Source organism: Mobula birostris, chromosome 4, assembly GCF_030028105.1.
Source record: "Mobula birostris isolate sMobBir1 chromosome 4, sMobBir1.hap1, whole genome shotgun sequence".
NCBI classification, from domain to species: Eukaryota; Metazoa; Chordata; class Chondrichthyes; order Myliobatiformes; family Myliobatidae; genus Mobula; species Mobula birostris.
Genome location: NC_092373.1, coordinates 170,728,607 through 170,742,531, shown reverse-complemented (window position 1 = coordinate 170,742,531; position 13,925 = coordinate 170,728,607). Strand labels below are relative to the sequence as shown.

Below are 13,925 nucleotides of genomic sequence, written 5' to 3'. Positions count from 1 at the left end.
GCCAGGACTAGAGTTTTAGGAGGAGATTCACCAGGCTAGGTCTTTATTCTTTAGAATGTAGGATGAAGGGTGACATTATAGAAGTATTTAAAATTATGAGAAGCACAGATAAGGTGGATAGTACAGCCTTTTCCTCAGCGTATGGAAGTCCAAAACTGGGGAGCATAGGCTTACGGTAAGAAGGGAAATATTTAAAAGGCACCTAAGGCATCTTTTTCACACAGAAGGTGAGGAGTGTATGGAGTGAACTGTGAAAAGTTTTTATTGAGGGTGTTAGTATCATTCAAGAGCACTTGGATAAGTACATGGAGGGGTAGGCCTTGGAGTGATATGGGCTGAACGCAGGAAATTGGGACTACCCGGGGTGGTAACCATGGTTAGCATAGACTTGTTAGGCCAAAGGGCCTGAATCCATGCTGTGACTCTGTATTACATGAAAGGGTTTGGGTCCGAAACATCGATAGTACTGTTTTCCATAGATCCTGCCTGGCCTGCTGAGTTCCTCCAGCATTTTGTGTGTGTTGCCTGGATTTCCAGCATCTGCAGATTTTCTCTTGTTTGTTGAAAATAGGAGTGGGATTAGAGCTATTTGCTTCTTTGAGCCTTCTCTGTCATTCATCAAGATCATCACAGATCTTCTACCTCAATGACACTTTCCTACACCATCTCCATAATCCTAGACTCCCCTGCTCTTTGAGAATCTCCTCATCTCTGGCTTGAATGGACTCAATGTCTGAGCCTCAACAGCGCCCCAGCACATAAAACTAGTCCTGAAGAGTGGCAAGTCACAAGCACTCATCAGTACAAATTTGAGTTGTAGCACCCGGTCAGATGTAGCTGGGTCTGAAGGAAGAAGTATTGATTCTAACAATTTGTATAAGTCTGCATTTCACAAAAAGATTTACTCATCAAAGCCTGGCTTGGGCGGAAAGTTCATCTTGTGACATTACCTGTAATATAGCAATTAAATTAAAGGGGAGGGAAGGCACAAGCACACCAGCGAGTTGGAAGTGTGGTTGTCTGAATTTCTTTATTAGGGAAATGGTAAACACAGTACATATTTATAGCATATACAACTAATATTCTGTCTTCTAATCTTTCTGATTTACAACTATGTACAGTTTAAATAAGGCACTGTTTCCCAGTGAGCTGCAGCTTTCTGTTTATCATATTTCATCTATACAGATGTAAAATAAAACAATGGTTTGCTTCCAGTTATACAATCAAGAGAGTTTCATTAGTAATTTAACAAAGTACAACACTCTCTGCAAAGTTCAGGTGTTCTAACATTGTCATCGGTTTCAGCTTTCCTGATGTAGCGATTGGAGCCAATTACCCCCTTGGTGGTGAGGGAATCTGAGATCCCTCAGGCCCATTATTTTTCTGACTTCATTTGGCTCACAAGAGCAGCAAACAGCATTTCCTCAATCCTGCCTGAAACCTGACAGGACTGAGAAGAAGGGTAAAGGGGTGGGGTGGGCGAGGAGTGTGGGGTGAGAGAAGAACGCACAACTGAAATTGTTCACCGCCATATTTTAAGAAACTAAACACAGCACGGAACAATTCCTTTAACTTCAATCTCAGGCTCTCATAAAACTAAACACTGCAGTTTCAACCAAAAAGGGTGAGGTTAAAGGAGAGATAAAATTAGTATTCCTTAAAAATGGGAGCACAATCTACTCAGACACAGATGTGCACTTAAAGGGTTTATATTTATTTTAAAACAAAATAATACACAAGCTTGAATTACTGCATATTATGCCTAATCTTCTTTCCAACTGAGTTTCTGATTGTCCAATGCAAGCTCTGGTGCATAGTCCTCGTTTTAATATTCAGAATTTGCATGAGAATTCAATGGCTTGGAGCTTGCTGTCATTACACTGCTAATTCAAATGCATACATGCACAACTAAACAAGAAAACCCTGAACTTGATGTTGGGTCCATTCCAGCTCCTCTGGAGAAAGCACTGTATGTAAGGGAATGTAATCTTCAGGTGTTTATAAACTATTCTCCTTGTAAGATAAACTGGATCTTAATAGTATACTGAGTCATAAATGCTGTTCGCAACCTGTCTATCCCTAATTTATGTGTTTGGATTTATAATTCTCCCAGATAAATCTATCAAAATACAACGGACCATAAAATATTTTAAAATATCAGAGTCTACTCATGATAATCCTGATTGCGTTTAACTCTGTCTATACATTCTGCTCTTATGTTTGTGCTTTTTATTTTGTAAGGTTTAAGAAATGTGAGTTTACAACTGTGCTTTTTCAGCCAAATAATTCTTTAATGTGATTGGCTGTCCAGTCAGCTTGATGACAACTGTGAGTATCAGGAATCTCACCAAACTGAGACTTGACAGAAATTGATGTTGGTGAAGAGTAGGTAGGTTCAAGCCACTGAGCTCATTAGATCTTTTAGCAGAATTTTTTTTTTCCAAAGTCAAAGGTAAGTGGCATAGCCTCACCATTAGCACCCTATCTGAGCCATTAGTATCTAGACTGGGTCACTCTCCTCTCTCTTTTAGTGACAAATGGATTCCTTATTAGCCAAAGACACAGTACCAACTTCAAAGCATGAGCAGCAACAAGGGGTGGAGAAACTCTGCAAACTGATTAAGTGTGATCCATAGCTGTATGGTGCAAACCCATTATGTAATTCACTGGTTACTAAAACGATGTTGCACCCTTCTGATACACATTCCCTTCAGTGAAATGTTAACTATTACCCCTGACTAACATCAGAACTGACATTCAGATTGGGGCCTGCTTCACTTCTCAACTGTACATTTTCACTTCAACTGCTGGGTGCTGGGACCCCAACTGTTCACCCACTGTATCAATGATTTGGATGAAATAACCAGGCAAAATGGAGTGAGGAGCTGAATTGTCCACTTCTGAGAGAAGTGTATAAATTCTGAGAAGCATAGGTGGCTTAAGTGTGATTTATACTTCTGCGTAGCCCTACGCTGTAGCCAGCATGTGTTGTTGTGTCTGCGTCCCTCTGCAATTCACCGCCAAAACGCTAGTTAGTGGTGGGGTTTCTATGCCACTGTGTTGAGTTTCTTCATGAGAGACATGGACAAGGAAATGCATTTCAAGTTTTTTCGGATGTCGGCAGGTAGATTTGACGATTTGGTTCATCATCTCCAACCATTTATTTTGCATCAGTGTACGGACATGGCAGAGAAAAGCAAGCGGAAATGTGATGTTACCAAAAGCGGACCAATCACAGTTGTTGTGGTCTGCCTCGCCACGATGCGTGAGTTACTTCTTTGGGGAGGTGAACATCACCCTACGGTGTAGGGTACGTGGTACGTACGGCATACATCTGACGCAGAAATATAAATCAGGCTTAACAGTCACTTTTCTCTCCAGTAGTGGAGAGCAAGCTTTAAAGTGGAGGTGGGGGGGGGGGGGGGGGGGAGCTTAAAGGAGATCTGTAAGGTAAGTTTTTCAGCAGAGAGAGAGGTAGCTGCCTGGACCAGGCATAATGGAATTTTAAAAAATGGTTGAAGCAGATACAATTACATCATTCAAGAGGTATTGCCACACGAACAGGCAGGGAATGCAAGGATAAAGATCACATGCAGCCAAATGGAGCTAGTTTAAAGTGATATCATAGTCAGTACCAACATCTTGAGTCCAATAGCCTTTCACTATACTATATTGTTATATGTTTTTAACCTTTAACCCTGACCCCTAAAGACCTGGGAAAGCAATGAACCAGAAATGCTACCAAATTTCCCTCCCATGCCCTACTGATCACTCCTGCCTTTTGGAAAGATATTGCCATTCTATTATTGGGAGTGGATGCTGGAATACCATGCCCATCAGCATAGTGGGAGAACCTTCACCAGAAAGACTGGTCTGATTTTAATGGTTTTAAGAGTGAGCAAGGATAATGCCCCTTCACTGTGAGATCATTTTAGAGAGAGTGGGCCTTCATTTATTAACTCAGCGAAGACACCTCCCTTGTCCTGCTCTCTGAAGGTGATACATTGGAACTTTGGGATGTGTTTCCTTGAGGGGGGAACTACAATAGACAAAAATCTCGCACAGAGAAGGGGTAAGAGAGGAGCCAGAATGGGGAATGGAGGGGGAGAAAAATTACAGGAAGTTAAAGAAATCAGCCCGGCAGTGTATATGTCTCTGTGTTTCTGCTAAATTCTACATTTCTTGTATGATCTTTAGCATTTAGCTCCTGTTAAAGGTGTCCATCTCCAACTACTTGTTAGTTATAAAAAGTACCATCCAGGACAAATCAGAGCACTTGGCTGGTACTGAACCGTCACCTGAAACGTTCATTCCCTATGTCAATGGCATGCTGTGGCTTCAGTGTATGTCAATAAAAATGCACTGTTGTTATTTCAGTGTGTATACTTGGCTATTCTAACAGCATTTCCTGAACCGACTGCTCTAATACCAAGAAGTACAAGGGCAGTAGGCACATGGGAACATCGCTTCCTGCAGATTCCTTTCCAAGATGTTCCGCGTTATGACTTAGAAATACTTCACCACTCCTTTGCAGTGGCTGGGTCCAAATCCTGGAATTCCCTGTCCATCAGCACTATGGAAGCATTTTCAGTGTACGGACTGCAGCCTTTCAAGGAGATGGCTCACTACCCCTCCTCAAGGCCAACTGGGTAGAGGAAATCAGCTCTGGTACTGCCCATGACGGCCAAATCCCATAAAAGGATCACAACAAAACATTTCAGTTCAAAGCTGACAATGGTGGAATCCACTGGAGCTTCTGAGCAGATCCTCCATCTTCAAACCAACTTGGGTTCAGGAAGCAGATCACGGTGCAGTTGGGTTTTCCAGCTCCCAGCCCTCAGTTCTCAAAAGCTTGAGTAAGTTAAACAGATAGCATCTTTGTGAAGACATGCTTGGAGTTAACAGGGTGAGCAACCTACTCAGCTTATGCACAATTCAGAACAGACTTAAATTGCCATCTGCCTTGCAATGCTTAATACTTTAAAAAAAATGACGTGAGCAGCTTTCACAGAAAGCAAAGCATGCAATTTCCATTGCACTGATCTCTGAAACCTGTTGCTAGATGCAAGCATAAACAAACAAAAAGAAAACCCCATGAATGCTCCTGCAGCCCGTTCCTGGTGATTTGGACAGTGCAGTCCTCCCTTACGGCAGTGCCAACTCGATGGCATCGCGAACGAGACAACAAGAAGGAAAATATTTGAAAAGGGTCGAGAGGTCACACCTCCCTCCAGTTGTTGTGGGTCAGGTGCTACACAAGGGTCCTCTGGAACTGTGGAGTTCTGGGTTGACATCAGAGCTTTATGTCTTGGGACTCGGACATTTTGGCCAAGGTCTTCTTCACTCGTAGGGCTGTTAGCCGGGAGGCTGGGTTGTGGGCCCAGCATTCGCTCATAACTTTACCCATTTGTCTCAGACACTGTGGAAGTGAACAGACACAAGCACGGAGAAACATCAGTGATGCCCAGATACAAATAAACTTGCCACATCTAACACAAGTCATACCCAGTTGCCAGCAACATTGCTCCAATACTTTAGAGCCACCAAGTGACAGATTAGGGAAAGAGCTGATTTACACTAATGTTACTCATGTTGTTCTTCCCATATTCCCATTAATTCCCCTCCAACTGTCACCCCAACTTCTAGATTCTACCCATCACCTGCACACGACAGGTGATTTACAGTAACATATCAACCTGAACGTTTTTGGGATGTGGGAAGAAGCCCATGTAGTCACAAGGAGAACAAGACCCCACACAGACAGCACCAGTGGCCAGGATTAAATATGTGTCTCCAGTACTCTGAGCTGCCTGTATATCTACTCTTCATTAAAGCAGATAGTTATTGTTCATTGGTAAATGAAATCCCCCCATCCCTCCTCCATCGAGCTCTATCTGCCCATTATCGCCGTCCACACCTGGTTCCACCTATCTGGAATATAAAAGTGAGGGTGTACTGCTGAGGCTTTTTGAGGCATTGGTTAGACCACATTTATAAAGTTGTGGCAAGGGGATGGGAACTGGAGGGATAGGGACAATTCGTATAAAACTAAATGCAGTGTGTAGTGAGACTGTGAACAAGGACAGGCAGATGTTAGGGCAAACTTGCAGTCGGTGGGATAGGTTGAAATGTAACCAGGGCAAAATTTGCAAGGCTGATGAATACAGGTGGTATATTTGAATGCACACAGTATCTGGACTAACGTACAGTAGATGATCTTGTAGCACAGTTAGAAACTGGCAGGTATGATGTTGCGGGCATCAATGAGACGTGGCAGTAGGAAGATCATATTTGGGAGTTTAACTCCTAAGGATACACATTGGAAAGACAGGTAGGTGGGCAGAGGGGGTGGGGTGGCTCTGTTGGTAAAAAATTAAAATCAAATCCTTAGAAAAAAGTGACATAGGATAGGATGATGTCGAATCCTTGTGGGTGGAGTTAAGAAACTGCAAGGTTAAAAAGACCATGATGCAAATTATATACAGGCCTCCAACCTGTAGGCAGGATGTAGGGTACAAATTATAACCAGAGATAGAAAAGGCATATTAAAAGTGCAATGTTACAATAGCAATGGGGGATTTCCACAGGCAGGTAGATTGGAAAAATCAGGTTGGTGCTGGATCCCAAGAGAAGGAGTTTGTGGAATGCCGACTGGATGGATTTGTAAGAGCAGCTTGTGGTTAAGCCCACTAAGGAAAACACAATTCTGGATTCACTGTTGTATAATGAACCAGATTTGACTAGGGAGCTTAAGGTAAAGGAACCCTTTGGAGAAAGTAATCATAATATAATAAGTTTTTACCCTGCAGTTTAAGAGGGAGAAGCTAAAATCAGGTGTATCAGTATTACAGTGGTGTATACGGAATTGGATCCAGAGGATAGTGAATCTGTGGAATTCATTGCCACAGCTAGCTGTGGAGGCCAAGTTATTTAGTATATTTAAACAAGAGTTTCATAGATTCTTGATTAGTCAGGGTGTCAAAGGTTATGGGAAGAAGGGAGGAGAATGGGGTTGAGAGGGATAATAAATCAGCCATGATGGAATAGCGGAGCAGACCACAGTGAACTGAATGGCCTAATTCCGCTCCTATGTCTTATGGTCCTAAATTTTGGATCCTGTATCTAAGGAAAGATGTGCTGGCTTCAGAGAGGGTTCAGACAAAATTCACAAATTATGATCCCATGAAGGAAAGTTTTAGCATATGAGGAGGCTTTGATGGCTCTGGACCTGTACTTGATGGAATTCAAAACGTTGAGAGGGAATCCTACCAAATAGTGAAAGGCCTGGATAGAATGGGCATGGAAAGAATGTTTCAGTAGTAGGAGAGTCCAGGATCCAAGGCCATAGCTTAATATAAAGCGATGTCTCTTTATAACCGAGATAAGGAGAAACTTCTTCAGCCAGAGGGTGGTGAATCTGTGAAATTCGTTCCCACAGATAACAAGTCATTGATGAATTTAGTGCAAAGATTGATAGTTTCTTGATTGGTAAGATATGATGTGGCCATCACAGAGAATTGGATGGCTCAGGGACAAGAATAGTTACTTCAAGTCCCAGATTTTAGATGTTTCCGAAAGGACAGGGAGGCAAAAGAGGTGGGGGCGTGGCACTGTTGATCAGAGATAATGTCATAGCTGCAGAAAAAGTGGACACCATGGAGGGATTATTTACGGAGTCTCTGTGGGTGGAGGTTAGGAACAGGAAGAGGTCAATAACTTTACTGGGTGTTTTTTTTATAGGCCGCCCGATAGTAACAGGGATATCGAGGAGCAGATAGGGAAACAGATCCTGGAAAGGTGTAATATTAACAGAGTTGTTGTGATGGGAGATTTTAATTTCCCAAATATCAATTGGCATCTCTCTAGAGCGAGGCTGTAGATGGGGTGGAATTTATTAGGTGTGTTCAGGAAGGTTTCTTGACACAATAAGCCTACAAGAGGAGAGGCTGTACTTGATCTGGTGTTGGGAAATGAACCTGGTCAGGTGTCAGATCTCTCAGTGGGAGAGCATTTTGGAGATAGTGATCTTAATTCTATCTCCTTTACAATAGCATTGGAGAGAGATAGGAACAGACAAGTTAGAAAAGCATTTAATTGGAGTAAGGGGAATCATGAGGCTATCAGGCAGGAAATTGGAGGCTTAAATTGGAAACAGATGTTCTCAGGGAAAAGCACGGAAGAAATGTGGCAAATATTCAGAAAATATTTCTGTATAGGTATGTTCCAATGAGACAGGGAAGTTATGGTAGGGTACAGGAACTGTGGTGTACAAAGGCTGTAATAAATCTAGTCAAGAAGAAAAGAAAAGCTTTCAAAAGGTTCAGAGAGCTAGGTAATGTTAGAGATCCAGAAGGTTATAAGGCTAATAGGAAGGAGCTTAAGATGGAAATTAGGACAGCCAGAAGGGGCCATGAGAAGGCCTAGGCAGGCAGGATTAAGGAAAACCCCAAGGCATTCTACAAGAGCAAGAGGATAAGACATGAACGAATAGGACCTATCAAGTGTGACAGTGGGAAAGTATGTATGGAACCAGAGGAAATAGCAGAGATACTTAATGAATACTTTGCTTCAGTATTCACTACGGAAAAGGATTTTGGTGATTGTAGGGATGACTTTCAGCAGATCGAAAAGCTTGAGCATGTAGATATTAAGAAAGAGGATGTGCTGGAGCTTTTAGAAAGCATCAAGTTAGGTAAGTCGCTAGGACCGGATGAGATGTACCCCAGGCTACTGTGGGAGGTGAGGGAAGAGATTGCTGAGCCTCTGGCGATGATCTTTGCATCATCAATGGGGACAGGAGAGGTTCCGGAGGTTGTTACTTTATTCAAGAAAGGGAGTAGAGATAGCCCAGGAAATTATAGACCAGTTATTCGTACTTCAGTGGTTGGTAAGTTGATGGAGAAGATCCTGAAAGGCAGGATTTATGAACATTTGGAGAGGTATAATATGATTAGGAATAGTCAGCATGGCTTTGTCAAAGGCAGGTTGTACCTTATGAGCCTGACTGAATCTTTTGAGGATGTGACTAAACACGTTGATGAAGGTAGAGCCGTATATGTCGTGTATATGGATTTCAGCATGGCATTTGATAAGGTACCCCATGCCAGGCTTATTGAGAAAGTAAAGAGGCATGGGATCCAAGGGGACATTGCTTTGTGGATCCAGAACTGGCTTGCCTACAGAAGGCAAAGAGTGGTTTAGACGGGTCATATTCTGCATGGAGGTTGGTGACCAGTGGGGTGCCTCAGGGATCTGTTCTGGGACCCTTACTCTTCGTGATGTTCATAAATGACCTGGATGAGGAAGTGGAGGGATGGGTTAGTAAATCTGCTGATGACACAAAGGTTGGAGGTGTTGTAGAGAGTGTGGAGGGCTATCAGAGGTTACAGCGGGACATTGATAGGATGCAAAACTGGGCTGAGAAGTGTCAGATGGAGTTCAAGCCAGATAAGTGAGAAGTGGTTCATTTTGGTAGGTCAAATATGACAGTAGAATATAGTATTAATGGTAAGACTCTTGGCAGTGTGGAGGATCAGAGGGATCTTGGGGTCCGAGTCCATAGGACGCTCAAAGCAGCTGCGCAGGTTGACTCTGTGGCTAAGAAGGCTTATGGTGTATTGGCCTTCATCAATCGTGGAATTGAATTTAGGAGCCGAGAGGTAATGTTGCAGCTACATAGGATCCTGCTCAGACCCCACTTGGAGTACTGTGCTCAGTTCTGGTCGCCTCACTACAGAAAGGATGTGGAAGCCATAGAAAGGGTGCAGAGGAGATTTACAAGGATGTTGCCTGGATTGGGGAGCATGCCTTATGAGAATAAGTTGAGTAAACTTGGCCTTTCCTCCTTGGAGCAGCAGAGAATGAGAGGTGACCCGATAGAGGTGTATAAGATGATGAGAGGCATTGATCATGTGGATAGTCGGAGGCTTTTTCCCAGAGCTGAAATGGTTGCCACAAGAGGACACAGGTTTAAGGTTCTGGGGAGTAGGTACAGAAGAGATGTCAGGGATAAGCTTTTTACTCAGAGACTGGTGAGGGCGTGGAATGGGCTGCCGGCAACGGTGGTGGAGGCGGATACGATAGAATCTTTTAAGAGACATTTAGATAGGTACATGGAGCTTAGTAAAATAGAGGGCTATAGGTAAGCCTAGTAATTTCTCAGGTAGGGACATGTTTGGCACAACTTTGTGGGCCGAAGGGCCTGTATTGTGCTGTAGGTTTTCTATTTTTCTATGTTTCCATGTAAGGGAATGGAGGGTTATTAGGAAAAAGTGGGAGAATGGTGTTGAGAGAAAAAAAAATCGGCAATGACTGAATAATGGAGCAGACTTGATGGTCCGAATGACCTATATTTTATGGTCTCTTAGTCTTGCCACCTGTCTCATCACTTCCTCGCACCCCATTGTACTGGCCATCTTCCATATACAATTTCAGTCCTGATACAGGATAATGCATTGGTTTGAGAGGTTGAATTGCATAGGAAGTGTTCAATCATTCTTCCTTCTCCACAGATGCTGCCTGACACACTGAGTTCCTCCAGAATCTTGTTATTTGCTCCAAATACCAGCAGTGACAGTCTTGTGTGTATGAAAGCTTTATGCTCAAGCCTGTCTCATTGCTTTATGTGTATGAAGGCTCTTTCAGTTCTGCATTACCCACAGTCTCAAACATACTCATTCTACCACTGGTGGCAGTACTTCCAAACACCAATTCGTAAGCTCTGTAATTTATATTTTGTCATAAACCTTCTTGCTCCATTTTACCAATGCAACGAAGGAGGATTTCCATTTACTAGTCTTGGCTGGATTCAAATATAACCCGCAGAAGTAGCCTGGAGATGGAACTGTTTCTCTGAACTTGAGGATATTTCTCTGGACATTTAGGATAATGCATTGGTTTGAGAGGTTGAATTGCATAGAAAGTGTACTTATACAAGCAAGACCAAAACCAAGGACCATAAGATATAGGAGTAGAATTTAGCCATTTGGTCCATTGATTTTGGTCTGCCATTCAAAGCTGTTTTTTTTAATCAACCCCATCCTCCCATCTTTTCCCTGTAACCCTTAACCTTCTTACTGTCAAAAACTCTCTGAGCTATGGCTTAAATAGATCCAAAAATGTGGCTGCCAAAGCGTACTATGGCAAAAAAAATCCATAGATTCGCCACTCTCTGGCTGAAGAAATTTCTCCTCATCCCAGTTCTACAGGGTTGTGCCTTTATTCTAAGGCTCTCCCTTTGCATCCTAGGCTCTCCTACTAGTGGAAACATCCTTTCCACATCCACCCTCTCCAGGCCTTTCAATATCCAGGAGTTTTCATAAAACCTCAAAGAAATAAGACAGTAATAAATCCTGGATGCCGCTGTCTACCAAACTCAGGTCATTAACAAGGTTGCTCCTCACCTCATCACTGGTCCATCTGTTGGGGAACGATGGTCTCAGCCTCTTGATGCACACAACTTCTCTCATATCTTCGAAGGATGGATCGCTGGGCACCAAGTCATGATATGGTAATTGGTATTCTTCAACAATCCCTGCAGATGGAAAACACACAGCCTTGGCAAACCATACATACTAGGTGCATTCTGTTGAAACACAAGCCTTGAAACTTTATCCCTTCTCTCAGTGTCTGATGCATGCAATGAGCCTTAGCAAGGGCAGCCTGCTCCCAAGGTCATTCATGCCAACCAACTGTTTATAACAGACTTTAGAACAGGATGTAGCTTAGCGTTTCCTCCTTCCATAGTTCTGCTGAGTGCCTGTCAACAGTCTGGTTACACAGAGAGATCCCAACATGCAAAGGAGAGAGAGAAGTTTCCTCAGTTCTATTTTGGGAAGACAATCAATATGAAGACTTGAATTTGCCCAATTTCACATAACCTGTGGTCCCTCTCTCCCTTTTTATATAGCTTCTTTGTTACGTTGTAATAAAATGGCTTCTCTGTAATGTTAACTGCTGAGTTAATGGTAGCAGTTTGTTTGGGTTATAATTACTGATAACAAGAATTGTATTCATTTGCTAACCAATTGGGATAGATGTTATTCTTTCTTGTGTGTCTGTAAGCTATTGTTTTCGTGGGCTTTGGGGAGAAGGCGTGATGGGGACAGAGAGAGGAGACGTGATGAGAGAGAGGCTGTAAGATGGGCGAGGAACGGACCCCGAGCGGGAGTCCGAGGCCCAGGGTCTTTGGCAAGGAGAGGAGACGAGGACAGACTCGTATGGAGCATTTGGTCAACCACCAAGGGTGGTCCCATTCGAGGGTCGACGGAGTTTGGAGGACATCGGCTGGAGGAAAGGGAGACCCGGTTCTATAAGAACTGATAGAGTTACTGACTTGGCACCTTTATTGTATTTGTTTCTGCTAACCCATCACCAAGAAATACTTATAAAGTGTAATCATTTAATCGCATATGGTGTACTGTCTGTTATTTGGCGTGGTGGGGTACATCACACAGCATCTACACCAACTTGATTACCCAGTTTGCTGGGGCCGAAGGCTGCTCCCCCTAAACAAAAGCGAGCTGAGCGAGCCTGAGGCTTACCAGGAGGCTACACTACTCTTACCACAGTGGCAACCCCCACCCATCACTCTGTATCTTTCCCCGCCTCCATCTATCTCTCACCTATTACACTGAATGCCCCCCATACTATTTCCATCTCCCCTACCTTCATTGGTTCCATGCTCCACTTATCTCTCTGATCAATTTCATCACATTCAGCCTTTTAATGCCTCCACTCTTCCCTCCTCTGTCAGCCCTCATCAATTGGATCCACCTACCACTTGCCAGCTTTTGTTTCATCTCTACTCACCACCCCTTTATTCTAGCTATCTTCCTTCTTCTCTTTCAATCCAGGTGAAGGTCCTGACTCAAAACATCAACTGTCTATTTTATCTGCAGACACCTCTTGATCCAGTGATTCTCTCTAACATCTTATTTGTTGCTAAATGTGAAAGATAAATTTATCTATAGTCAGCACAATGTGTGTTGAGTACTACAATGTGTGATCACTCTGTAATCCAGGAGCAAGCCACTGGAGCACTGATCTTAAAAAATTTTCATCAGTTACCGAAAAGGCAAATGTCTATTAGTTCAAAGCTAACAACATTTAAAAGACATTTGGATAGGTACATGGATTGGAAAGATTTTGAGAGTAATGGGCCAAATATGGGCAAATGGTACTAGCTTAGGCAGTGATGACACGGTGTATACACATTCAATAGTCCTAAACTTAAATCCTTTCTGGAATAAGTATCTACAAATACTTTCACCTTAGGGATATTGAAGATAAAGGTAGCTTTATTTGGCACAACTGCAGTGAAATATCCAGTGGAGTGCATTGTTTCAATTAAATTAAATGAACAAAGATTGGTCTGGACAGCCTACAAGTGTCACCATGTGTCCAGTGCCGACAGAGCACGCCCACAACTTATTAACCCTAATTCATACGTCTTTGGAATTTTAGGAGGAAACTAGAGCATATGGGAGGAAACTCGTGTGGTCGCTGGAATAATGTACAAACAATGGTGATCATAGGTGCTGTAAACCACTACGCCCCTGTGCCACTCAATGTATCAACCAATAATTAAACATTGATGAGGTTAGGTGGATGGTCAACGTGGACCCTCTTGTTTCTCCTGAGTATGTCAACAGGGTGGGCAAAGTATTATTTTTAAGCTTAACAATCTTCTTGAACCTTGGACAGTTTCTGCTGCTGTACTAAGAAGCTGAGGTTAGCAATAAGCTTTTTGCGCCTGGAAAGTGATTATCCATCCCTGTGGAACATTTCAGCTGGCATGAACATGAACAAGGTGGTACAATGGGCTTATTTTGTGCTGTATTACCCTGTGAGTTGTAAAAGTAGGCTGCACAGCTGGTTTTCTCTGAAGATCACAACTCAGTTTGACTCTCCCACTCTCAAACCAC

The 13,925-nt window shown here is 42.9% G+C and overlaps 1 protein-coding gene across 4 annotated transcripts in view; it reads right to left on the bottom strand.

Annotated features, from left to right (window-relative positions):
• Positions 1 to 1,026: 1,026 nt before the first annotated feature.
• Positions 1,027 to 13,925, bottom strand: part of bmpr1ba (bone morphogenetic protein receptor, type IBa) — a 604,340-nt gene continuing 591,441 nt past the window's right edge. For all 4 annotated transcript variants that reach the window (XM_072256455.1, XM_072256456.1, XM_072256457.1 and 1 more), the window contains 2 exons: positions 11,403 to 11,533; positions 1,027 to 5,419 (listed from right to left, as the gene is read on the bottom strand). In XM_072256455.1, coding sequence (XP_072112556.1) covers positions 5,294 to 5,419; positions 11,403 to 11,533 — 257 coding nt within the window. In that variant the 3' untranslated portion in view covers positions 1,027 to 5,293. The remainder of the gene's footprint in view (positions 5,420 to 11,402; positions 11,534 to 13,925) is intronic.